The sequence below is a fragment of the Budorcas taxicolor genome, chromosome 21 (assembly GCF_023091745.1).
Source record: "Budorcas taxicolor isolate Tak-1 chromosome 21, Takin1.1, whole genome shotgun sequence".
Taxonomy (NCBI): domain Eukaryota; kingdom Metazoa; phylum Chordata; class Mammalia; order Artiodactyla; family Bovidae; genus Budorcas; species Budorcas taxicolor.
In genome coordinates, this window is record NC_068930.1 from 31344450 (window position 1) to 31369267 (window position 24818).

The following is a 24818-nucleotide window of genomic DNA, read 5'->3' on the forward strand; positions in this document are numbered from 1 at the left end:
TTTTTAGGTTTAGTCCCTGAGGGCTGTGAATTAAACTGACAATAGAAGACAGATTAACAGGGGAAAGTATTCATGTATTGTAGTATTACAAAAAAAGCAGCTGGGTAAATGGTTAGAGATTTATACACCTAACTTGTCAGGGAAAAGAAAAGCAGGTAGGGGTCTAGAAGAACAAATGGGAGATAAGTTTGTGATAATGTTTGCAAATTCAGGTGCCAGGGGTCTTTCCATCTTCATAGCCATAAAATGCCCCCAGAGAGGGAATTTATGGGAGGTTTACTCTTGGTCTTCTTCCTGGTAGGAAAAGCTGCCCCAAAGAGGGAATTCTGGCAGCCTTCTTCCCCTCTGAAAACTGTCGCCTGTTAGAGGTCAAGGCACAATTACATATGGTTTTGAGACACAGATCTGTACATTAAATGCTGTATTATTGACAGTTTACACATCTAGATTTATGCATGAGAGGGAAGTGGGTCATGGACCATCATGATTGAGAAGGAAGCTTATCTCCTAAGGACTTGTGAAAAAAGGAGGTCTGATTAATGCTGATACAGAACACACAACACTAATGCAGAAGCCCAAACTGGGAAAGACATGTTTAAATTTTTCTCATCTTGCCATAAAACAGGAATTTCATTTAATCTGTACTTGCCTTTTAAACTCTCTATAATTTATGTATATTTTTGTTTTTTTCTCTTATCTTCCTTCATCAGAATGTACTCGCCACAAAGGCAGGGTTTTTTCCCCCTCATTTCTGCATTTGTTCTGTTCACAGCATCAAGGGCTTTACCAGGCATGAGGTTGGCACTCAATGCCATTCAATTTGTCAGTGAATTCCCTGTTCATGTCCCTTTTCTCTTTATTTATTCATGCATTAATTCTGCACACATTTATGGAGTAATCACACAGTGCTGGCTGCTGCTGTAGGCAATGGTAAGGGACCACAGACAGGCGCCCCATTCTCAGAAAGTTTCCATTTGGGTCCCTTGGGGTGTTAGAACCAGCTGATATCAGCACTCAGTTCAGTTCAGTTCAGTTGCTCAGTCGTGTCCAACTCATTGAATCCATGAATCGCAGCACACCAGGCCTCCCTGTCCATCACCAACTGCCAGAGTCTACCCAAACCCATGTCAGTTGAATCAGTGACCTCATCCAACCATCTCATCCTCTGTCATCCCCTTCTCTTCCTGCCCTCAATCTTTGCCAGCATCAGGGTCTTTTCAAATGAGTCAGCTCTTTGCATCAGATGGGTAAAATACTGGAGCTTCAGCTTCAACATCAGTCCTTCCAATGAACACCCAAGACTGATCTCCTTTAGGATGGACTGGTTGGATCTCCTTGCAGTCCAAGGGACTCTCAAGAGTCTTCTCCAACACCACGGTTCAAAAACATCAATTCTGTGCTTAGTTTTCTTTATAGTCCAACTCTCACATCCATACATGACTACTGAAAAAACCATAACCTTGACTAGACAGACCTTTGTTGGCAAAGTACTGTTTCTGCTTTTTAATATGCTATCTAGATTGGTCATAACTTTCCTTCTAAGGAGTAAGCGTCTTTTAATTTCATGGCTGCAATCACCATCTGTAGTGATTTTGGGGGGTGAGCCCCAAAACATAAAGTCAGCCACTGTTTCCCCATCTATTTCCCATGAATTGATGGGACCGGATGCCATGATCTTAGCTTTCTGAATGTTGAGCTTTAAGCCAACTTCTTCACTCTCCTCTTTCACTTTCATCAAGAGGCTCTTTAGTTCTTCACTTTCTGCTATAAGGATATCTGCACTCAAGGGCTGGCTGATAAACTTTCAGTAATTGTGTTGTTACACATAGCCATTATGTTAAATTATGTAATCTCATTATATTAAACTATTAGCACAAAGAAAAACTACATTTACAAACTACATTTTAATGTAAAAAATATGCAAACTCACCATTCCCTATTACCTATCAATACATTCATTCTTTTACCTTTTTTAATTGAAGTATAGTTGATTTACAATATTTCAGGTGAACAGCAAAGTGATTTATAGATACAGATATATGTGTGTGTGTGTATATATATATACTTTTTCAGATTCTTGTGTATTGTAGGGTATCTCAAGATATTGAATATAGTTCCCTGTGCTACAAAGTAGGTCTTTGTTGATCTACTATTCTTTTGCTCTTGATGAGATGGGGTGCGTTCAGTTCAAGGTGGTATGGCCCTGGACTCCTGTGCTCCTGAGGTTTTGGCATCTCTTGCATCCGGCAGCAAACAGCATCTCTTCCAGGAACCTCAGCACACGCTTGCTGGCCAAGTGGAGTCTTCGCCCGTCTCCTCCCAGGAGGCGGCTTCCTTGGTCAACGAATGCTCCGAGAACAGCAACTTGCCCACCTTCCCGCCCGCCGCCTCCACCAGGTTGTGAAAGGCAGGAGGTGGGGAATCTGGGCAGACCCCTGGCTCAGCCCCTCAGAATCGCTGGATGCCTTTAAGGTGAGAGGGAAGACCGATTGATTGCTCGAACCTCCTCTGGCCTAGTCTGTGACGGCCGAGCCCTCGGGAATCGGCTGGGAATGCCTGGCGCGCGTAGCCCGTAGGAGGCGCGGAGCTGTCGGGCCGGGGTTGTGGGCTATGAGAGGAGAGCTGGCTGCTGGCGCCGGCAGGGCCAGAAGAGCGAGTTGGGGGGACAGAAGGAAGGGAGGGAGAAGGGCGGCCTGGGTGACGGCGCAGTCCCAGGTGCACCTCCCAGGTGCGTATCCCAGGTGTGCACACGATCCCAGGGGAGGGCTGGCCTGGCAGAGCTTTAGCCTCAGGAGTTTCGGCGGCCAGAGCTGCGGGATCGCGGGGAGGCGGGGCGGGGGGTGGACAGATGTCCGCGACTCCCGGAGGCGCTCCTCAGTAAAGGCCTGTGCGGGCGGAATGGGCGTTCTCTGCCCGGGAGAAGTTCCTCGTGCAGCGGTTTTAAACGAAGACCCCTAGTAGTCAGATGTCCCTTTTTAGGGTGGCTGATTTAGATCTTACAGAAGAGTCTTAGAACTTATCCCTGCGGCTGAGGGACACCCTGGGGTCGCGTGGACAGCCGGAGGATGGCCTTGGGCTTTTCTTTCCAAGGCCAGGGTCTATTCAGGGCTCCATCCCGTGAGATACTATCGTTGATCGTTTCCCGCCTCTGTTGTTGAATTCATAAATAAGTTATTAATCCACGTTTTGTTTCATAGGAAGAAGAAACTAAATGAATAACATGAAGTCCAATAGGATCCCATTTTTTATGATTTCAAACCAGGGAAGTAAAAGTAAACCACTGGTATCTTTCCCAGGTCTTACCCTGTGTTTTACTACTTAAAACAACACCCAATTTTGCTTTCTTTTTTTTTCTTCTTGGCTGCCCTTTGGGGCATGCAGGGGCTCGCAGTTCCCAGACCAGGGATCAAACTTGGGCCCCTTGCAGTGGAAGTACAGAATCTCAACCACTGGACACCAGGGAAGTCCCCACCCAGCTTTCCTAATAATACTCATGATGTCTGTAGGCAAATCCTCAAAAAAAAGGCCTCGTACAAGTTTATCAAGTAGCAAAACTAAAAAAAATGAATCTAACTCTATTATTTCGTTTTTTAACAATGCACCCCCTGCTAAACTTGCCTGCCCAATTTGTAGTAAGATGGTGCCAAGATATGACCTGAACCGGCATCTTGATGAAATGTGTGCTGACCACGATGACATGACTCCAGGTGGCCCCGGGCACGTTGGCTTAAGTTCAAACGTGCCCACCATAGATTTGACCAGTATTGCCTTAGAAGATATAACGCCAGAGAGGTCATCACCATCAACGATAAATTTAACCCCTGGCCAAAGTGATTCAGCAAAAATGGGCAAAAAAAAGCAGACCAGCCCCTACTTTAAAAGTAAAGGTGACTCGGTGTGCAGAAATCAAGACGAGCTGAGACATCATAATGTAAAAGTCATTTCTCTGGGAAGCCTGTCCTCTAAATTGTCCAGAAGATACATAAAGGCTAAAAGATCCCTGAATCAGAATGAGGGGTTCACTTACCAGAGTCTACAGAGGTCCTCATACACAAGGGTTAAGAGCCTGGTTGATTATTTGGAGGTGGAGGGCCAGGATCCACTTTTGGAGAACAGCTCTCAAAAGGAGAACATGTTTACTGGTGATTCTCAGGAGGAGCTGAGCACCCCAGCACATACAGTGGAAGGCACTAAGGTGGAAGAAGCTGAAGGCCAGACAGCTGCCCAGGAATGTGAGCAATCAACCCTAACCCCTGCCTTCACAGGTGATGCACCTATGTTGTTTTCATCAGATTTAATCCTTGGGCATAGAAAGTCTGCTTCTGGGGACCATGTTGCAAAGCAGGAGAGTGTCAAAGGAGTAGATGGTGAAGTTACTGAAAAATGTGAGACAAGTCATTGTGAAGAAGTGAAGATGACTATTGTTTCAGAAGTGACAAATCAGGGCTCACATGGGGAGGCAAAACCTCCAAGTTCTACACTTGGTGCTTCTGTACAGACCAACAGCCAAACACTTCCTCCAGAACCTGACAGTGGCTTAGAGGATGAAATCACTCATCAGACGCCTTTGGAGAAGAGGTCAAGCTGTGATGTGTCCTGGGCCACAAGTCCAGAACTGTCGGACCATCCTTACTACCTTCGGAGTTTCCTGGTGGTGCTGAAAGCTGTGTTCGAGAATGAAGAAGACAGGATGCTCTTTGATGAACACGAAAAGGGCATTGTAACTAAGTTTCATCAGTTATCAGGTATTTTGAGCCTGTTTGCTTTCGAGGCTTTGTTTGCATTTGCTGCCCTGAGTTGGTCTGGGGTGTGATGGGCAGAAACCTGATGACCCCGAGGAGTCAGTGGTTTGGGGAGCCCCCTGGGAGTACTCAGGGGAATCAGAGCCAGTGATGGTGTTCAGCTCAACAATGATGTGCCTTTAAAAAGAGATAAGATTTGGGGCCAGGTGATGCCTGCTTCTGCACTGTCATCCTTATAAACTGTACTTTGCTTGTAATGGAAGCAGTTGTTTGTCCTTTTTATGTTTATTTGATGGTTGTAAAACAGCCTTTCCCAGATTAGGGGAAAAAATTAGTGTGACTTAGAAAAGTGTACCTTGCATTTCAGGCATGTAATCAAGCTTGCTGTTGTATTTGGTGGATTTGTTGTTTTTGCGGGCCATTTCCTCAAAAATGAAAATAAAATACAAGCAAATAAACAAACCAAGGGGTACTGAGGCATATTTTTTTTCTCCAATAACATTTTAGTTGCCTGAGCTCTGCCTTTTAAAGTAAAGGTGTGCAGGAAATGGAAGCTTTCAAGCTAAATGGGTACATTAATTTTTTTCTTTTTTAAGTTTGTGAATTGGTACATTTAAAAGCATACCTAAATTCCTTGGCAGCCAGCTGTGTGGCCCAAAGCAAATAGCACAGGTTTAGAGCAAGAGCTGCGCACTCCCCCGCCCACCCCATCTCCACCTGCCATCAGCTGCTCATCCAAAGGACCCTGATGGCTATGTGCACATGAGTCCCTCTCAAGCAGGAAAAACTTCCTTGGGAGCCATGCTGACCATTAGTAATAGTAGCAGGTCTGACTCCTGGTCCAGTTACAAAAAAGAAATCCTGAACATTACCAATAATGGGTAAGAGAAGGAATTCAGTTTTACGTTCACACAGTGTAACTATGGCCCTGCCTGTGTGAGTGACACCCCATCGACTCTTGTATCCAGGGTGGTCCCAGATCTTTGGTTGGTGTACGAGCATTTATTAAAGGAGTTAGTAACCCTGGGCTGTGGTGTGATTGAGAAGTAGGAACATTCTCCTAGTGTAAGCTCTGCAGATTCTTGCGGGCTGCCCTCCACAGAGAATCATCTTTAGTGTCTGTTGTGAAAATAGCTACTGTGAATCGATTTTGCCTCTTTCAAGAGAAAAGGGAAATAACTGTAGAAAATTTAATAAATAAGGTCATATCATTATATTTTTCTAAATTTTTGGCCATACCATGCAGCATACAAGATCTCAGATCCCTGACTAAAGATGGAATCAGTGCCTCCTGCATTGGGAGAGCAGAGTCCTAACCACTGGATGGCCAGGAAAGTCCCGAGACCACTCTAGAATTGGAAATTGAAAGATAATTTGGGTAATAGGAAAACCTGAGACCAGGTTAATTAAATAGCTTGGTGAAGATCACTGAGTTAAGAGATGGCCATTCTACCAAAGCCAGACTTTTTTTGGAAAATCCTTTTCAGATGATTTTCAGCCTAAAATAGAATATTGCATATGAAACCAAAAGCAGAGAACAGAATAACTGGAACTCTCAGTGAGGGGGTGGGATGTGTCTCTATTGAGGGACTAGAAATGTTGGTTAGAAAGTGGGGAACCTGGATCTTACACTTTTATTTTTTATTATTTTTAAAAGATGTATATATATATATATATACACATATATATTTAAATAGATGGTGTTATTTCTCTGTTTATTTATTTAATTTTGGCTGCACCAGACAAGCATGTGGGATCTTAGTTCTCTGACTAGGGACCCTGCAGTGGATGGGCAGATTCATAACCACTGGACCACCAGGAAAGAAAGTCCTTTAGGTTTTTAAATGGCTAATAATCATTACCAATTTTGGAACGGTTTATACACTCATTTAATCTTTTCACAGGTTTTGGGAGGATGGTGTTACTGGCCCCCACTCCCACTTTTCATAACAGAAGAGAAGAGGGAGGCTTAGTTCCAAAGCCTGTCACAAAGGCTTTGTGTCCTCTTGCTCCTCCTGTCCTGCACACAGGCCAAGGAGACATTCCTATGGGACTTTGTATTTGAAATAAGTTCTGTCTTCCAAAGGAAGAAATGATATTCTTGGAAGATCAGTTGAGTCAGCCTGTGTGTATTTGTAACACAGCATGTTTTACTCCCTTTGGTTTACAAAGGAAGTGATAGCGTATGTGGTTTTCGAGAAGAAATAGAATGTTTTTCACTGATATCTTAATTTTGTCACAGCCAATGGTCAAAAGTTGTATGTAAGACTTTTTCAACGTAAATTCAGCTGGATTAAGGTGAACAAGCTGGACTATGAAGAGATCTCTGCTGACTTAACCCCCGTGGTTGGAGAGCTGACACAGGCAGGCTTCTTGCAGACAGGTACGGTTCATCCAGGGGAACCAAAGTGGAAACAGGTTGAAGGGAGTTTCTGCAAAATGAGGGTGGTGCTGGTTTCGTGTCATCTCCTGATTGGTGCCTGAGAAATAATGATTGTGTGTGCATCTTTTAAATTGTTTTGTTTTTGTTTTTGTTTTTTAATTTATTTGGCTGTGTTGGGTCTTTGTTGTGGCATGTAAGGTCTTTGTTCCCTGATGAGGGATCAAACCCAGGCCACCTGCACTGGGAGCTCAGAGTTAACCACTGAACCACCAGGAAAATCCCTAAATTGAGTTCTTAATCTTAGGACAACAAATAAACTTTCTTCTTAAAGTATCAATCAAACTGGAAAATAATAAACTTATTTAAAGTACTTTTTTTTTATTTTTTAATATTTCAGAATCTGAGTTGCAGGAGCTCCCTGAGGTGCTGGATCTCCTTTCTGCTCCGGAACTGAAAGCCCTGGCGAAGACCTTCCACCTGGCGAGTGCCCATGGGCAGAAGCAGCAGCTGGTGGACGCGTTCCTCAGATTGGCCAAGCAGCCTTCAGTCTGTACTTGGGGCCGGAACCAGCCTGGCATTGGCGCAGTGATCCTGAAAAGGTTTTGTGGATCTTTTTTTTCAATCATTTTATTTATGTATTTATCAACACCAAAAACATTTTGCATTGGGGTGTGGTCAGTTAACAATGTTATGGTAGTTTCAGGTGAACAGAGAAGGAACTTGTTACAGTAAGAACATTTGAGTTGTTGGTTGGGCTTCCGTGGTGGCTCAGTGGTAAAGAATCTGCCTACAATGCAAGAGACCTGGGTTCCATCCCTGGGTCAGGAAGATCCTCTGGAGAAGGAAATGGCAAATCACTCCAGTATTCATACCTGGAGAATTCCATGGATAGAGGAGCCTGGCAGGCTACAGTCCGTGGGGGTCACAAAGAGCTGGACATGACTGAAGGACTAACACACACACACACACACACACACACACAGCACATACTAAGGTCTTAAAACGAATGGTACGTGTTTCCAGATTGTGATTGTTTTTGCGATTGCTGCCAGACTGAAAAGGCAGAGAACCTTAATGATCAGGTCTGGATTCTTTCTTGGGTTAGCTTTCATAATTCTTGTCATACCACACTGATTTCTAGGACAAGAAAAACCAAGAGGCAAGAGGTTAGGGGCACTGGGCCCTTGGCATATTCTAGTATTTTATTACTCAAGAAAAATGCAGTTTTAACTATTCTCCTTAACAAGAGTTAAACATGAACTATCCAGCCAAATTTTTATTTCAGTAGACTTTTTATTGAAACATAATCTGTCAGCAATAATATGCAATTTCTCTTGAGTTGAAACATAAAAATTTACCAAAAGCTGTGGATAGTTTCTTTTGTCCTTATAAAAGTTCCTGAACAGTTTCAGGTTGGGAAGGATCATAAAAATCTCAGAATTTATTTCTTCTGCCTATGTTATGTCTAAAGTATAACTATATCAGCCTTAGTCTGGGAATCCACTTTCCAGAGTTATTAAAAATGAGATGAGATAATGCTTTTGGCAAACAGTTTAAAGCAACATCATTGTTATTTTATATAATGTGTGTGTTTGTGTGTGTGTGTGTGTGTGTGTGTGTAACTTTGAGCTGTTAATGTGCCAAGAGCCCATCCTCATTGAGAAGATACTACAAATATCAATCTTAGTAAAACACAGGAATAAATAAGGCATACATTATTAAGAAAAATGTCACTGTCAACACTTCAAAAAGTTTATACTGTAGATTTTCCAAAAGTATTTAACTAGATTATGTATTTATAGTTAATTGATTTAGGGGTATAAGATCGTCATCCCTGTGGTTAAATGTCTTCTAAGTCTTTAATTTTATTTCTTAACCATTTCATGGTATTCATGTGTGTAATGTTTTAAAAGTAAGTGAACACTAAATTAGCTGTTTCTTAGTGTAAGCACTGAGCATGTAGGAACAGAAATGGAAGAATTAAGATGAACATTTTTTATCACTGACATGAGAATTATAGAAAAATGAGAATCTTAAGACTATTTATATATATATAATTTTATTTATTTATTTATTTTTGGCTGTGCTGGGTCTTTGTTGCTGTGCAGACTTCTCTCTAGTTGTGAGCTGCTGCTGCTGCTGCTGCTAAGTTGCTTCAGTCGTGTCCGACTCTGTGCAACCCCATAAGACGGCAGCCCACCAGGCTCTGCCGTCCCTGGGATTCTCCAGGCAAGGACACTGGAGTGGGTTGCCATTTTCTTCTCCAATGCATGAAAGTGAAAAGTGGTCCTCATGTAGATGGTGGTGAGGTGGGAACCCTACCCCTGTGTCTTCGAGACTGTACTGGGGGCATTGATCTCTGGACTCCCCAGGGAGCCAGCTCTGCTTTTGGTTTCATAGCTTCTGGGCTGGTAGGAAGGGTGAGGTCCTCCACTGGACTCCAGCTCTCCCTGGGGGACCTTGACCTCCAGGCATGCCTGGCATCATCTGGAGGCATTCTTGTTATGACTGAGGTGGGTAGTGGGTGCCACTGACATTTAGTGAGTGGAGGCTAGGGACACAGCTGAGCATCGTCTAATGCACAGAATGGGCACCTTGCCCCTACCCCAGCCCCCAGAAAAGAAATCACGGCCCAGATGTCAATAGAGAAACCCTGTCGTGCATGGTGCCCAGGTTGTTAAGAGCCAGAAAGCCCTGGTTGTGACCTGCTGCCTGACCAAGAGCCTTTGATAGTGACATTCTAAATAAATACCTGTGGGGCTTCCCTGGTGGCTCAGTGGTAAAGAATCCATCTGCCAATGTAGGAGATGTGGTTTCAATCCCTGCTCTGGGAGGATCCCACATGCTGCTGGCAACTAAGCCCGTGTGCCACAACTGTGGAGCCTGTGCTGTAGAGCCCAGGAGCTGCAACTACTGAGCCCACTCACCCTAGAGCCTGTGCCCCCCAACAAGAGAAGCCACTGTAATGAGAAGCCTGTGCACCACAACTAGAGAATAGCACCCACTTGCTGCAACTAGAGAAAAGCCTGCACACAGCAACAAAGACCCAGCACCGCCATAAATAAATAAATAAATAAAGTTATTTTAAATAAATAAATATCAGTTAATCTAAATTGTCACTGGAGTCAAGAATTGAGAGTTGCTAATGTCAAACAGATAACACTTTGAGTTTCTCTGGTATTTCACGTGTTCGGGACCAGCATAAACCTTATCCTGCTCTTTTACTGAGGCAAACACTATGTGAAATCGTCTGCAGGTTTAATTTCATCGAATCTTCACAGTGTTCCAAAGTGGGGCTCTGAGCTCCAGAGAGGTTAACAAATGCTTTAACATCACACAGCTAGAGGCCAGAGGTTTGCTTCAGGCTTGGAATAATGAATGCTGTTTAGCTTGAAATGATCTATGAAATCTGATGTCCAAATGCTTACAGACCAGCAAGTCTCATCCATAGTGTGTATTTTTCAGAGCTAAAGACGTGGCGGGACGTTCCCTGAGGGTCTCTCGAGGCCCTCGGGCAGTATTTTCCCGGGCCCTGCTGCTCTTCTCATTGAGCGACATGGTGGAAGATGAGGAGGCCGCCTGCGGGGGCCAGGGTCAGCTCTCCACTGTGCTGCTGGTCAACCTGGGCCGCTTGGAGTTCCCCAGGTACACCATCAATCGAAAGACCCCGATCTTCCAGGACAGGGATGATCTCATTAGGTAAGAGAGTGATTGCTCACTATAACATCTGTGTATTTTTAAATTTATGCAGAAGGATCTATTATTGTTTTTTGCCATCCACAAGAGAAACATCTGCTCAAAACCATTTTTTAAGTTTTTGCTTCCTGTTTAGTTTTTTGCTCACTTGTATACTTTTCCAGGACTGTGAGGAGAATGTAGAAATGCAGTTTGATTAAGGTTGCCAAAACCCACTAGTTTTGAGTTAGAGCTACACAGTTTTCCCCTGGTTGATATTCCCAAATAGCTTTGGCAGGGGGAGCATTTTTAAAATAGAGACATTTGAACAAACCTGCCTTGTGAGTATGTTGTTGGCATGAACAAGGCTGAATATCTTCCTGGTAATGATGCTTTAAATAAAGCTAGTAACTAATTTGTGGACCATATACCAGAATCATGCAGCCAATAGAAGTTTTCATGAATCTATATTGATGCATGGATTTAGCCAGTGTTTAGCAAAAGTGGATTTTGATTTTTAAAAAATTGCATAGATGTTGCAGGTTTATGTTTCAAAGTTAGCTGAAATGGCTTCTGATATTTGATTTTAGAAAAGATGTTTAAGTGTTGTCTAGTATGTGCTTTAAAAAATAAGCTATTGAAATGATTGGATCAAAACAGAGTCAGTATAAACTGATTTTAGCCCATTTTGCCAATGGCAACCCACTCCAGTACTCTAGCCTAGAGAATCCCAGGGATGGCAGAGCCCGGTGGGCTGTCGTCTATGGGGTCGCACAGAGTCAGACACAACTGAAGCGACTTAGCAGCAGTAGCAGCAGCCTTAGTTATTAGGAAGGTCAATATCTTATTTGTATTCAGTAGGAATAACTTTTTCAGTCAGATCTTCTAATTAGAATGTTTTCTCCAATTCCATTTTTCATTGCCTTAGAGCTGTCCAGTTGAGTATTAAAAGAGAGCTAGATGGAAGCATGTATGAGAAAATTTTTACACTTAGGGGGCTCTGTTTTTCGCTTATTTGACAGTTTCTGCACACAGTGCCAGTGTGTGCTCTTCTCTCAAGGGTGAGTCCAGAGCACAGTGTTACAGAACACTTGCAGCACTCAGTGTTACAGAACTATGGGCCCATGTCTTTGTTTTGGTATCTAAAGACATGCTGAGAAGCTGTCTCTCTTCAGTTACATGGGTTCAGAACATTTTAGCATCGCCATCTCCCAGATACTGTCCCTGAAGTTGTTTTTGAAAATCCCAAATAATTATCTTACCTTGGGCAGTATCCCTCTGGCCATCTCTGACTTAGTGATTAAATGACCAAACCTACACTTCCATATAATCCTGAGATTGGTTACATGTTGTCATAGTTGCTCCAAGATTGTTGAATGGATGAATGAGTGACTGGGCACCGGAGGTCAGGGAGGAGGAGTTGGTCAGTGTTGCATCATGGAATGTGACGTGTGATATGATGGTAAGGTGTATCTTCATCTTTCTTGCTGGGAGGCCTGTATGAATACTTACTTCTAGGCCATTCATGGAGTAATAGTCAAATGATTACTGAGATAAAACGTAACCCTTGTATTTTCAAAAGCAGATCTGAATGTGTTGGGTGGGATGTGAGGATGTGAGGTTCTGTACGTCAGTGCTCATCCCCCACTGAAACCTGAATGTTGTGGCTTCCCGCCTGTCCCCCCCCCAGGTACGCGGTGGCCGCGCACACGCTGAATGACATCTCCACGGCGATGGCCAGTGGGGCCTGGGAGCAGGCTAGGGAGCTCGCTCGGTGTGCAAAGCAGGACTGGGATGGACTGAAAGACCACCCGTCCTTGAGGTGAGGTGGTTCTCTGGTGCCTGTGAGGGTTACCGACTAACCTAGTTGTTCTAACTGCGTAAGATCATCTTTTTCATGAGGAACATGCTCCTTTGGTTCTGTGGTGAGGTCATCATGTGTAGTTGAAATTCCTCCTCGCTTTGCATGGAGTCAAAAGTACCGGGTGAGTAGCAGGGAGTATCTGAAAGTTTGGAGTGATTTTTATACCCCCGGTCCGTCTGTGGCAGACAGTGGCTTGCCACCTGCAGGGGGACTGGCCCCTCTGGGGTTTGGTCAGTTGAATTACAACTATGGGAGAAGCCTGGCCGCAGGACAGAAGCTGTCTTCTGGTGGAAATTCTAGGAGCTGTTGTTTTGAACAAGAAAATGAATCATACCTTAAAAAAAAAAAAGAAAATTAAATTGAACATTTACTTCAAGAGTTCAAGTACACAGCACATGATCCTTCATTATTTTTGGTTTAATAAATGTTCAGCGTGTTCCATAGGGTTAAGAAACTTTTTCCTTCCTTAGTACAAAGTGATGAAAAAAATTAGTAGTATTGGATATATCTTTCAGAAAAACATTTAGGACAAAAGTCTACACAGAAATAATACAAACTTAAAAACCATAGCCAGAAAAATAGGCTTTACTGTTAAGAAAAACAACTGAATATTTTCTCCGTGTTTTGTTTGGGAGTAGACAGAGTGAGGCATTTACTTACGGGCCTTTGTAGGAAGGAGACAACCAGTGTTTACAATGAGTGTTAGCCCGTGATGTGCATGGACCCTGGAGGATTGTCTTAAGTAATTGGGCAAATTTGTAAACATTTCTCAGACTAGGCAGGAAAACAAACGGTTAAAACAAGTTAATGGATAATTTTCTTGGTTAAAAAAAAAGATAAGACCTCATGGCCGGGAAGTTGGGTTCCTATAGGACAGAGATCAGTAGCCTCTTGGGTGGAGGCCCAGTGGGGCAGCAGTCAGGCTCTGCCAGCGAATGGGTGGGACTGTCCCAGGGCAGGCGTGTTCTCTGACACCAAAATGTATGTTTCTTGTAATTTTCATGTGCCACACAGTTTTTCTCCTTTTGACTTCTTTTAGCCATTTATAAACATGGAAACCACACTGGACTCGTATTAAAATCAGGTGGAGGTCCTGAGTCCGGCCTGGGGGCTGGCGTCTGCTGACCTCTGGCTCTCATTTCACATTGCCTTCTGGTGACTTTAAGCAGGTGGCCATGAGAACATAGATTTGTGGTGTAAAAAACTGCACATGACAAGCAGTGTTCAGAATGTATCTTCTTAGGAGAAAGAAATTCAGTCTGCTTTGTCACCTCTTCAGTTCAGTTCAGTCGCTCAGCCGTGTCTGACTCTTTGCAACCCCATGGACTGCAGCACTCCAGGCTTCCCTGTCCATCACCAACTCCAGGAGCTTGCTCAAACTCATGTCCATTGAGTCGGCGATGCCATCCAACCATCTCATTCTCTGTTGTCCCTTTCTCCTTCTGCCTTCAATCTTGCCCAGCATCAGGATCTTTTCCACTGAGTCAGTTCTTCCTATCAGGTGGCCAAAGTATTGGAGCTTCAGCTTCATCATCAGTCCTTCCAATGAATATTCAGGACTTATTTTCTTTAAGGTTGACTGGTTGGATCTCCTTGCAGTCCAAGGGACTCTCAAGAGTCTTCTCCAACACCACAGTTCAAAAGCATTGACTCTTCAGTGCTCAGCTTTCTTTATGATCCAACTCTCACACCCACACATGACTGCTAGAAAAACCATAGCTTTGACTAGACAGACCTTTGTTGGGAAAGTATTGTCTCCGCTTTTTAATATGCTGCCTAGGTTGGTCATAGCTTTTCTTCCAAAGAGCAGGTGTCCTTTAATTTCATGGCTGCAGTCACCATCTGCAGTGGTTTCGGAATCCAAGAAAATAGTCTCTCACTGTTTTTCATTGTTTCCCCACCTATTTGCCATGAAGTGATGGAACCGGAAGCCATGATCTTCGTTCTTTGAATGTTGAGCTTTAAGCCAACTTTTTCACTCTCCTCTTTCAGTTTCATCAAGAGGTTCTTTAGTTCTTTTTCACTTTCTGCCATAAGGGTAATGTCATCTGTGTATCTGAGGTTATTGATATTTCTCCTGGCAATCTTGATTCCAACTTGTGCTTCATCCAGCCCTGCATTTTGTGTGATGTACTCTGCATATAAGTTAAATAAGCAGGGTGACAATGTACAGGCTTGATGTACACCTTTCACAATTCGGAACCAGTCTGTTGTTCCACATCCGGTTCTAAATGTTACTTCTTGACCTGCATACAGATTTCTCAAGAGGCAGGTAAGGTAGTCTGGTATTCCCATCTCTTAAGAATTTTCCACAGTTTGTTGTGATCCACACAGTCAAAGGCTTTAGTGTAGTCAATGAAGCAAAAGTAGATGTTTTCTGGAATTCTCTTGCTTTTTCTATGGTCCAACGGATGCTGGCAATTTGATCTCTGGTTCCTCTGCCTTTTCTAAATCACCTCTTAGGATTGTCTTATAGTAAACACACCGAACCAGTAAACTGCTGGTGGATGTCTTCGTTTTAGGTACCATGAGAATTTACCACTCTTCCTCCGTTGTTTTACCGTTGGGTGGGTTTACACGAGGATTTTGTCCCGAAACGTTGAAATACTGCAGAGACTTCACCTGTACGAGGTGAGTGCACCAGCCCTCTGCCCCTGGTTCTTGACTTCTCCCACCAACGTGGTCTGCAGCCAGACCTGAGCTTCTCTCAGAGACCCCGTGTGATGGGGAGCGTCTCCCCACATCCCTGAGGTGGAAGCCTCGCCTCTGCTCAAGTTCCCAGGACAGCAGTCACGGACAGTCTGGAAGTAACCTACAATCAGGAGTGAGGGCTCTGGTCATGCTCCTGCTCATACTCAGAGCTGTGAGGTTGCCAGGCTCAGCTTCTGCTGTGCAGACAGTTCTGGATTGAAACTCGGCATCTTACAAAGAGGCTATGCTAGAGCAGGGCTTCCTCACCTGGGTCCATGGACCCTGGGCAGCTCCGTGGGACTGGCTTCAACAGAGTCTGTGGACCTGCAAGTGCATCTCTGGGATTTGTGCATTTTTCTCAGGAGAATCATTAGATTCTTCAAAAAGATTCAGGGACCACAAAAGATGAGCATGAGACATGAGCCATGAACGTGGACCACAAAGTCCGCCTGTTGAGGTGGGGCCTTTGAGTGGAGACACTGCCTTATACCTGTCCAGCCCCCTCCCCAGTTCCTCGCACCCTTGGCCGTGTGGCCACCTGGGTTCCCAGAAGCATGTGGACCTGCAGCCCAGCTGCTGCTCCTGCCCAGAGCCTGGCCCCGTGTGGCCAGTGCTGCTGACCTGGTGCACAGAGAGTGCCATGCGGTGTCACAGCTGCATCCACATGAGGTGGCAGGGGCCCTGCTGAGAAGTGGGGGTGCCTCTGGAGCTCAGGCCACTCTCGGGGGATGTCCCAGGGCCCCCTCCTGGCATTCCCGGGTCCTGGGCCTTATTTTTGAATGGCAAGGATGCTGATACCCTTCGCCAGTTTTGCTGACAACTCAGTGTAACAGCAGCCTTAGTGTGCAAGAGTCTAATGCATGTTCTTTCTTGTTGCTGCTGCAGGAAGCTGTGAAGGAGCTTGAAAACCTCTTGTCCCAGGACGTGTACTGTCCCGACAGCAGGGGCCGGTGGTGGGACCGGCTGGCCCTTAACTTACACCAGCACCTGAAGCGCCTGGAGCCAGTACGTAGCTTCTAGGGCCACCAACCTTTCTTCAGCTTCACGTACATTTAAACAGTAAAGCAAACTGTTAATACCTTAAGAGTCTAACTGTCGTTAGGATGTTGATTTCTTTCTTTCTTTTTAAGTTTATATTTTATATTGGACTATAGTTGATTTAAAGCATTGATTTCTTAATTTCTCTTTCTCTGTGTTCTGCCAACCACACAAATAGGATGGGTGTGAGCACAGGGTGACTGTGGGTCAGCAGGTGGATCATGTCGGGAGCTGGAGGGTTAGGTGTCCCCCACCTTCACACAGGTGCGCTCTCTGGTTGGGAAACGGTGATTTTATTCACTCACTGCCCAGGGCCTCCTGGTAGGAAGATGGGTGAAGACGTGGCACCTGGCTCCACAGGGTGGCCACCATCCCATCTGGGCGCTGCCCTGTCTGTCAGGGACTTTGAGTCTGAGAACACTGTCAGCTGCCAGCCACTGTGGCCAGCAGTGCAGGGCCTCGCAAGGCAGCAACAGTGGCCCTCTGTGTGGCTGCCTGTGGTCCCCGTCCCTGCCAACCCCATGTCTGCGTCCAGCAGAGGGCACTGGTGCCCTGGGAGCTTTTATTCTTCCAGTGGCAGGTCACATGAATCCGGTGATGGAGGGTTGGAAAAATTGACTCTGGGCCTGGACAATGACACACTCCATTTACTGCCTGAAACTGAAAGGCGCCTTGTCACCTCAAGTGTTTCGAGCCAGGGAAAACTGTTCTGCTGGAGGTGAGCATGGCGCTCCCTGCCCAGCATCAGGAGAGGCCCCCGCTGGCCCCCACCCAGTGTGGACAGAGGGCGTGTGCACACTGCCTCTCTCTCTCCCTGAAATAAAACTTCAGAGTTTATAGACTTTCCCATCATTTGGGTCTGCTGAGAGGAGTGTTCTTTAACGCTCAGAGGTTATTTTTGACGTTGATGGAGCGTCCTGGTTTTTTTTAGCCTTTTCCTAGAGGTCTTCCTGGCCACTCATAACCTGTGACTTTGTCAACATTCCTTCCCTCTGTATGTCAGTTTCTAGAGCAGGCAACGGCCAGCCTAGCAGAGGCTCATGTCCACAGTTGCCCAGCAGCCAGTGTGGCCAGGCCGAGCCCCGGGCTACCCCTCCCTACAGCCAGCCTGGCTCCATTAGGGCTGCAGAGTGGCCAGCAGGGCCTCATTCTCTCTGCTGCATTCCTCTGGGCCGCTACACTCTGATGGTCTGATCTTCACTGACTTCTGGGCTTTTTTGTCGTTGTTGTTACTTTTTATTTATTGTAGTAATTATATATAACAACCAAAAAAAAAAACTTTGCCATTTTAACCATCTCTAGTTCAGTGGCAGTAATTATATAGCTGACCCTAGACTAACTCAGAGGTTAGGGGTTCTGACCATCCCCTCACCCCGACATGGTCAAAAATCCACATATAATTTTGCAGTTGGCCTGAGCACCCCTTGGGGCCCCGAGCGCCCTACCCCAGGTCCCTATCCCCAGTCTCCTCTGTCTCCTGAGGCAGTGTGTCCACACGTGTGACCAGGAGGTGGTGTTGGGAACATGACTGCTTCTGCCCCACACCTTTGCCTCAGGGTCTGTGCTTCATCTATGCGTTGAATGTGTCTGCGTGAGATGTACAGGAATAATGTCCTTGTCCCTGGAGGGCAGCTTTGCCCACCGCTGATTAGCAAAAGGAATGAGTAATTAATGATGGGGTTTCCCATCCCATGAAATGGGGGTGCCGCTGTCTGGGCCTTACTGACACTGACAGTGCCATGCTCTCCACAGGCTGTCCAGTGCATCGCTGCAGGTCTGGCGGATCCTCACGTCCGGACAGGCCACCGCTTGGCTCTGTACCAAAGAGCCGCGCGCCTGCGGGCCTCTCCCAGTGGCCAGAAGTACAGGCACGTCCTCCGCCAGCTCCCAGAGTTCACCGTGGAGGACGTCAGACATGTGCGTGAATATTCTGGGGGCACTGTGGGTGCATTTCAAGGGTTTTTCCTGAACGCAGCCTAAGAGCAGTTTCCAGCACACATTTCTCATAGACTCAGAAAGCCCTCTGGTTTGCTGTGGGCAGTGACCCACCTTTGCTCCGACCTCAGCCTGGCATCGAGGTGTCAAAGAGACCTGGTCAGCAGGGGCTGTGACTCTACCCCTGAGTCAGCAGCTCACAACCCTGCCAGGCCTCCTGCCCGCAGCCCAGTCAGGACCCTGGAGAGCAGCTCGGAACAGCGCTCCTGGGGGCCAGGCGATGACCTGCCCACATCCTCACAGACCAGCCCGGTGCTACGCTAAGGACAGGTGGCCTTTTGAGGGCAGAGGAGAGTTTGTCTGGGGCTTCAGGGCTAGAGCAGGAGTGGGGCTAATGGGCTGTTCCTCTCCCCACCCACCCACCCAGGTGACCGTCACAGGCCGGCTGTGCCCACAGCGTGGATCAGGGAAGTCTGTCTTCGTGCTGGAGGCTGGGGGGGCCACCCCCACCACTGTCCTGTGCTCTGTGGAGGAGCTGGCGCTGGCCCATTATAGACACTGTGGCTTTGACCAGGGTAACTTGGCCATGTGGCCACACTAGGGGGTGTTGTCACTCTATCCTGTCCCTGTGGGAGGCCCTAGAGGGCACAGGAGAGAATTTTATCACTCCAGTTCATCAGGGCCGTGTGCTTCCTCATGGCCAGTGTTCACACCTGCCACCATGAGAGTGGCGTGTTCTGGTAGGGACATGAGGAGCAAGGGTGGCTGGATTGCTCTTGGAGATCTTGGGTCAGGCAGGTGGACAGGATTGGAGAGGACCACAAGATGCTGCCCACAGCCAGCTGCTCAGAGGTACTGCAGTGTGTGGAGGAGCGCTGGGGTCTCGGGTTGGGGCATCAGGTGTGCCAAAGGGCCAGGAGGGGCCCACTCAGAGAGGCCCCAGCCCTGGGGACCCTGCTTCACTGTTCACACAGCCTGGAACTGGGCTGGGCCTCTCTGAGGTCACCACCCCATCTTGTGGTCTGGATGTGGGGTGGGGATAGGGGGTCTGGACTGGGTGGTCTCTGATGTGGAAGTTTTCTGTAAAACCCCGAGTCTTAAAAACCCCGGCACTATGTGGTGTCCAGGTCGAGGCAGAGGAGTGCTGTGGAAGGAGGCGAATGGGGTCAGAAGGCAAAGGCTCCTGGGCATTCACCCTCCCCCGTCAGACTCCTATTTGTTTTTAAACATGTCCCTTAGGTTTTTCCACTCTGAAACATGCATTTGAATTTTGTCATAATTACTAAGACTTTCATCCTTAAGCAAGGCTTCTGTATATAAGCAATCTAATGTTAAGAAAATGAGCAGGGGATGGCACAAAAACAGCCTTTGCCTTTGAATCTAAAATATTTTTGCTAGTCTCTTCCATTTGAGCTGGCAGTAGGATATGGTGGTGTCTTTGGAGAACAGAAGAGATGGATTTTTCTCGTGTGTGCCTTGTCTCAGGGATCCATGGGGAGGGGTCCACCTTCAGCACCCTGTTTGGCCTTCTGCTGTGGGACATCATCTTCATGGACGGGGTGCCGGACGCCTTCAGAAATGCCTATCAGGTAACCCTGGCCGCGTTCAGGCTGCAGAGATTGCACACACACGTGAGTCACTCCTACCCTGGGACCCTGAGGTTGCTGCCCCAGAAACCTGCCCCCAGTTATACTCTTCTGGATCCTAGTGCTAATTTCACTGTAAGAGTGGCTTTTAATTTTTAAATCTGATTCATAGAATTTAAAATGTAAGCTACTCTACTGGAATCATTCCTCTTGAAACCTTTAGTGTCAGTGTCTAAAATGGCTTCACCCTGGTGGGGCCCATGTACATTCCTGTGCTTAGTCATACATGTCTGCTAACAGCTCCACTGTGTGGTGCATGTTCAGTTGCTCAGTCCTGTCCAACTCTCTGTGTCCCCATGGATGGTAGCCTGCCATGGAATTTTCCAGGCAAGAATACTGGCGTCTGTTGCCATGCTTTCCTTCAGGGGATCTTCCTGACCCAGGGATCGAACCTGTTTCCTACATTGGCAGGTGGATTCTTTACTACGGCACCACCTGGAAAGTCCAAGAGCTCCACCAGTTTAACCTAAGAACTCTTTTAGCAAATTGTGCTTGTCTTTGCAAATTAGTTCTCTAAAAAAACCAGTGTCATAAATTGCTTTTATATCAGATTACTTGGGTGATTTTTATATATCTTTTGAGAAAAAGCCTGAGTCCACTTCATCAGAGTGGCCAGTTTCCAGATTTGATGGGCATTGGCTCCTCTGATGACCCCAGCCTCCCAGGCTTAGTGTGAGCTTGTTCTCCCTGCACACAGGCGGCCCCGCTGGACCTCTGCACAGACAGTTTCTTCGAGAGCAGGGCACCGGCCATGGAAGCCCGGCTGCAGCAGATCCACAGCGCCCCCGAGGAGAGCCTGCGGGCCTGGGTGGCAGCTGCGTGGCAGGCCCAGGAAGGCAGGGTGTCCTCCCTGGTCAGCTGGGATCGCTTCTCTTCTCTGCAGCAAGCCCAGGTGAGAGTCTGCAGGCAGGGTTTGCTCAGGAAGTGCCTCCAATGTGGGTTTCCTTTTGGCAATTGTAACAGAAGACACGTGTGCACACATTCACATATATGTGTGCATGTGTGTATGCACACACCCATGTACCTGTGTGTACCTGTTCATGTATATATGCAAGCACACACATACACATGTGCATGTGCATGTGCTTGTCGTACCCCTGCCCACAGGCCTCTGTTCCTGAAGGGACAGTCCCAAGTGTGAACAAGCCCCAGTTATGCCTTCTGCCCATTTGGTTGGCAGCCTCCTTGGCCTGGCCTGTGGCCCCTGGAGGGAAGACACTCTCCCTGTCCTGTGACCAGTGGCCTCCATGGTCCACTGTCGCATCCTAAGTGCTCACCCCAAATCCCCTCTTCTTAGCTGCTCCCTGGATGTTCCCGAACGGGTGAAAACTTAGTAACTGACCAAGGAGAACGCATCCCCAGAGGCCAGGGTGCCAGCACCAGGGGCAGAAGGGTGCTTGGTGTCCTAGGACCCCATCTTTGCTGAGTGACACTTGGGATCTCCCCCGTCTCACCATTACTGGGGGCTCCAGGGTCTCCATCCCAGGGGAGGGCTGACCATCTCTGTCTCCTATCCAGGATCTTGTGTCCTGCCTGGGGGGTTCCATCCTCAGTGGCGTGTGCCGGCGCCTGGCCGTGGACTTCCGGCACTGCCGAGGGGGCCTCCCTGACCTGGTTGTGTGGAGCTCCCAGAGTCATCATGTCAAGGTCAGTTGAGCTAGAGCGGAAAGTCATGTTTGTAATTTTATGATCAACTGAAGGCCACAATCCAGGCATTTCTTGCTTGGTGATTGACAAGATTGAATCCCTCAAGAGTTGCTGGACTAAGGGCTAGGATTGTTCGGTGGCTGCTGGTAGAGGCATCCACGGTGCTGACACCTGGGCCTCTCCCCACGCGGCAGCCTATTTCATCCGAGCAAGTGAGGGAGAAGGGCCAGGCTGTAAGCAGGACGGAAGTCAGTTTCTTTTTATAGCTTGGCAGCGACAAACCATTGCTTGTGCTGTGTCCACTGTTGGAAGCAGGTCAAGGGCAGGGACTCAGCAGGTGTGAGCACCAAGAGCCTGGGATGGCTGGGGGTGATTTTTCTAAGCTCTGAGAGTGAGCGCCTGCTCACGTGCTGTAGGCTGGCCACCACCCTTTCCTCACCTGGTCTCATCCTGCCTGTTACAGGCTGGTGGTTTTCTTAAACTACTGAATTTTGAGATGAAAAGAAAAATTATGGTACAGGTTCTTTATCAGATACATTTCATTCAGTGTGTGACTTGACTTTTCATTGTCTAAATATTGTATTGAACAGTTGAAGTATTAAGTTTTGATAAAGTCCAGCTCATCTGTTCTCTCTGGGTCATGCTTCTGGTGTCATGTGACACCTCTGACTACAGTTGTGGATTTGGGTATTTTTCCTTTCAGTTTTATCAATGTCTGCTTTATATATATTGTGAAGCTTTATTATTCAACATATAAACTTAGGATTTTCATGTCTCTAAACTTGCTTTTGTTTTTATATTTGAGTTTCTTACATTCTGTAGGCAGCATATATATAGGTCTTACTTTTAATCTAATCTGACAATGTGTGCTCTAGTATTTGGAATATTACATTTAATGTGATTATTCATGTTTGGCTTTATACCTTCTATTTGTTTTTTTTCTCAGTTCTTCATTTTGTCTGAGGTCACATTTTATCCTCTGTTGGCTTGTTAGCTCTCACTCTTCATGTGTTTTAAGTGGTTGGAGTGGTGTTTACAGTGTGTACTTAAACTTATCTACTTTCAAGTGATGTTGTACCAGTCCACATAGAATATAAAGAACCCTACAACAGTATATCTCCTCTCTCAGCCCTTGTGCTGTGTTCATACATTATGCCTCAACATGTTATAAACCCTGTAACACATTATTTTGCTTTCTACAGTGGACTAATGAGCCTTTATAGTTATTCATATAGATACAAATTCTAATGGTTAGTCCTTTATATAGATTCAGATTTCCATGTACTATCATTCTCTTCCTGACAGAACTTCCTTTCACATTTCTTGCAATGGCAGTGTGCTAATAATGAATTATTTAGGTTTTATATATTTTAAGACTTTTAGTCTTCTTTTTTGAAAGATAGCTTTTCCTAAGCAAAGAACTTTTTTTTCAATGCCTTAAAAACATTTGTCCACTGTCATCTAGCTTGTATTGTTTCTGGTGAAAGTCTGTAGAGTCTCCCCTCTGGCTTTTGACAATTCTGGCAGATCCCCCCCGCCCTGCCTTTTTTTTTTTTTTTTTCAAACTTATATGTAATTTGTTTCTTAGAGTCGTGTTCTTTAGGGGTTCACCAAGCTTCTTTTGGTTCACCAACTTCTTTTGGAGTTCACCAAGCTTCTTGGATCTTTGGGTTTATAATTTCCATCAACTTTGAAAATTTTTTTAGCCATTATCCAAATATTTTTCTCTCTCTGTTCTGCCTTTTGGGATCTCTGTTAAGATCTCTCTAACTCCTGTTAGGCTGTGTAAATGCTTTATTAATTAAAAAAAAAAAACTTCTGTAGTTCATGTTGGTAGTCTCCATCGCTGTTTTGAATTTTGGTGCTCTGTAGTAGACAACACTGACACAGTTCTGGTTCCATGGAGCTGATGTGCGATGAGCAGTTTTATCTTACGATACATACCGTAAACAAGTACACAGGCAGGAGAAGGACCCTCCTAGAAATGAATCTGAGCTGAGCTTTGAGGGGGAAGGTGTCAGACATGTGAAGAGCAGGGAGACATGTCCTAGGCAGTGGGACTGGCAAGCATGGTCAAGGGCCCTGCTTGCGCAGGGAAGACACCAGGCCACACAGTTTTGTGGGTCCTGGCAAGGAGCTTGGGTTGAATTGCAGACACAACAAAAAAGTGATTGAGGGGTGTTGAGCAGGAGAGTAACAGTGCTATGTGTGGTGGAAAACTATTTCAGCTGCCATATTACGTATGAATCCATTTCCTAATTCTCTGTGGAGGACAGTCTGATTTCTACAGAATAGGGGACTTTCTCACTGAATTCATATGTACATGTTTAGTTGTTATAGACATCTAAGTACAGCAGTGCAGCTGGACAAGCCTTCTAAATAAATGGTCGTTACTGGGAACTGCCACAGCCCACCTGAATAGCCCTTCTGTCTCCCAGCTGGTGGAAGTGAAGGGACCCCACGACCGGCTGTCACAGAAGCAGATGATCTGGCTGGACGAGCTGCGCCAGCTGGGGGCGGATGTGGAGGTTTGCCACGTGGCTGCAGTCGGGGCCAGGAGCAAGGGTCCCGACTGAGAGCTGAGGGCTCGGAAGCATCTAAGACTGTCAGAGCATAGAATGTCACTACGTCCTATTTAATTTTGGTCTTGTTGTTGTCACAATAAACCTGGCACCTTAAGAACTCATCATCGTACAGTGTCTGTATCACGAACCTCAGTGATTGGCTTCAGGACACTTACTGATCCCACACATTAGTAAAGAACTTCCAAAAAGATCAGAACCTTGGTGGCTATTTCAGGAGCTGGATGCATTATGTTATTAAGTTATATTTACAGAAAACTGGAATACTGCAGAACGAGATGATTCACAGCTTTCAGTCTTTTATGAAAGTAGCATACACAATGTTTCTTTCTAAAAAATAGAAACAGATTCTTCAATTTGTTTTCTGATTTCTCTGATTTCTTTAGGAATTAAGAAACACATTGTCATCAAGTGCCATGTTATTTCTGTCAACACTTGCTCCAGTTGGGCCTGTATCACCATGGGGAGGGACACTCTCTACCAAAGGCATTTAGCTGTCCCTTTCCGTCTTGCCCCTTGGGGATGTCCCCGATGACTGAGGCAGTCTCCCACACTGGCAGAACTAGCTTTAGTGCAAGAACACGCTGGCAGAACTCGCTTTAGCACTACTGTGTA

At 46.1% G+C, this 24818-nt stretch overlaps 1 protein-coding gene across 2 annotated transcripts; it reads left to right on the plus strand.

Annotated features, from left to right (window-relative positions):
• Positions 1 to 2603: 2603 nt before the first annotated feature.
• FAN1 (FANCD2 and FANCI associated nuclease 1) lies at positions 2604 to 24299 on the plus strand. Of its 2 annotated transcripts, none has more exons than XM_052659492.1 (14): positions 2604 to 2728; positions 3198 to 4745; positions 6985 to 7125; positions 7523 to 7724; positions 10591 to 10824; positions 12491 to 12622; positions 15187 to 15295; positions 16241 to 16360; positions 18146 to 18310; positions 18756 to 18903; positions 19814 to 19917; positions 20672 to 20866; positions 21493 to 21621; positions 24060 to 24299. In XM_052659492.1, the coding sequence occupies exons 2-14, from the start codon at positions 3494 to 3496 to the stop codon at positions 24195 to 24197; spliced, it is 3069 nt and encodes a 1022-aa protein (XP_052515452.1). In that variant the 5' UTR covers positions 2604 to 2728; positions 3198 to 3493; the 3' UTR covers positions 24198 to 24299. The 2 variants fall into 2 exon arrangements, with proteins under 2 accessions (XP_052515452.1, XP_052515453.1); XM_052659493.1 differs by having other exon boundaries at positions 23953 to 24078.
• The last annotated feature ends 519 nt before the right edge of the window (positions 24300 to 24818 follow it).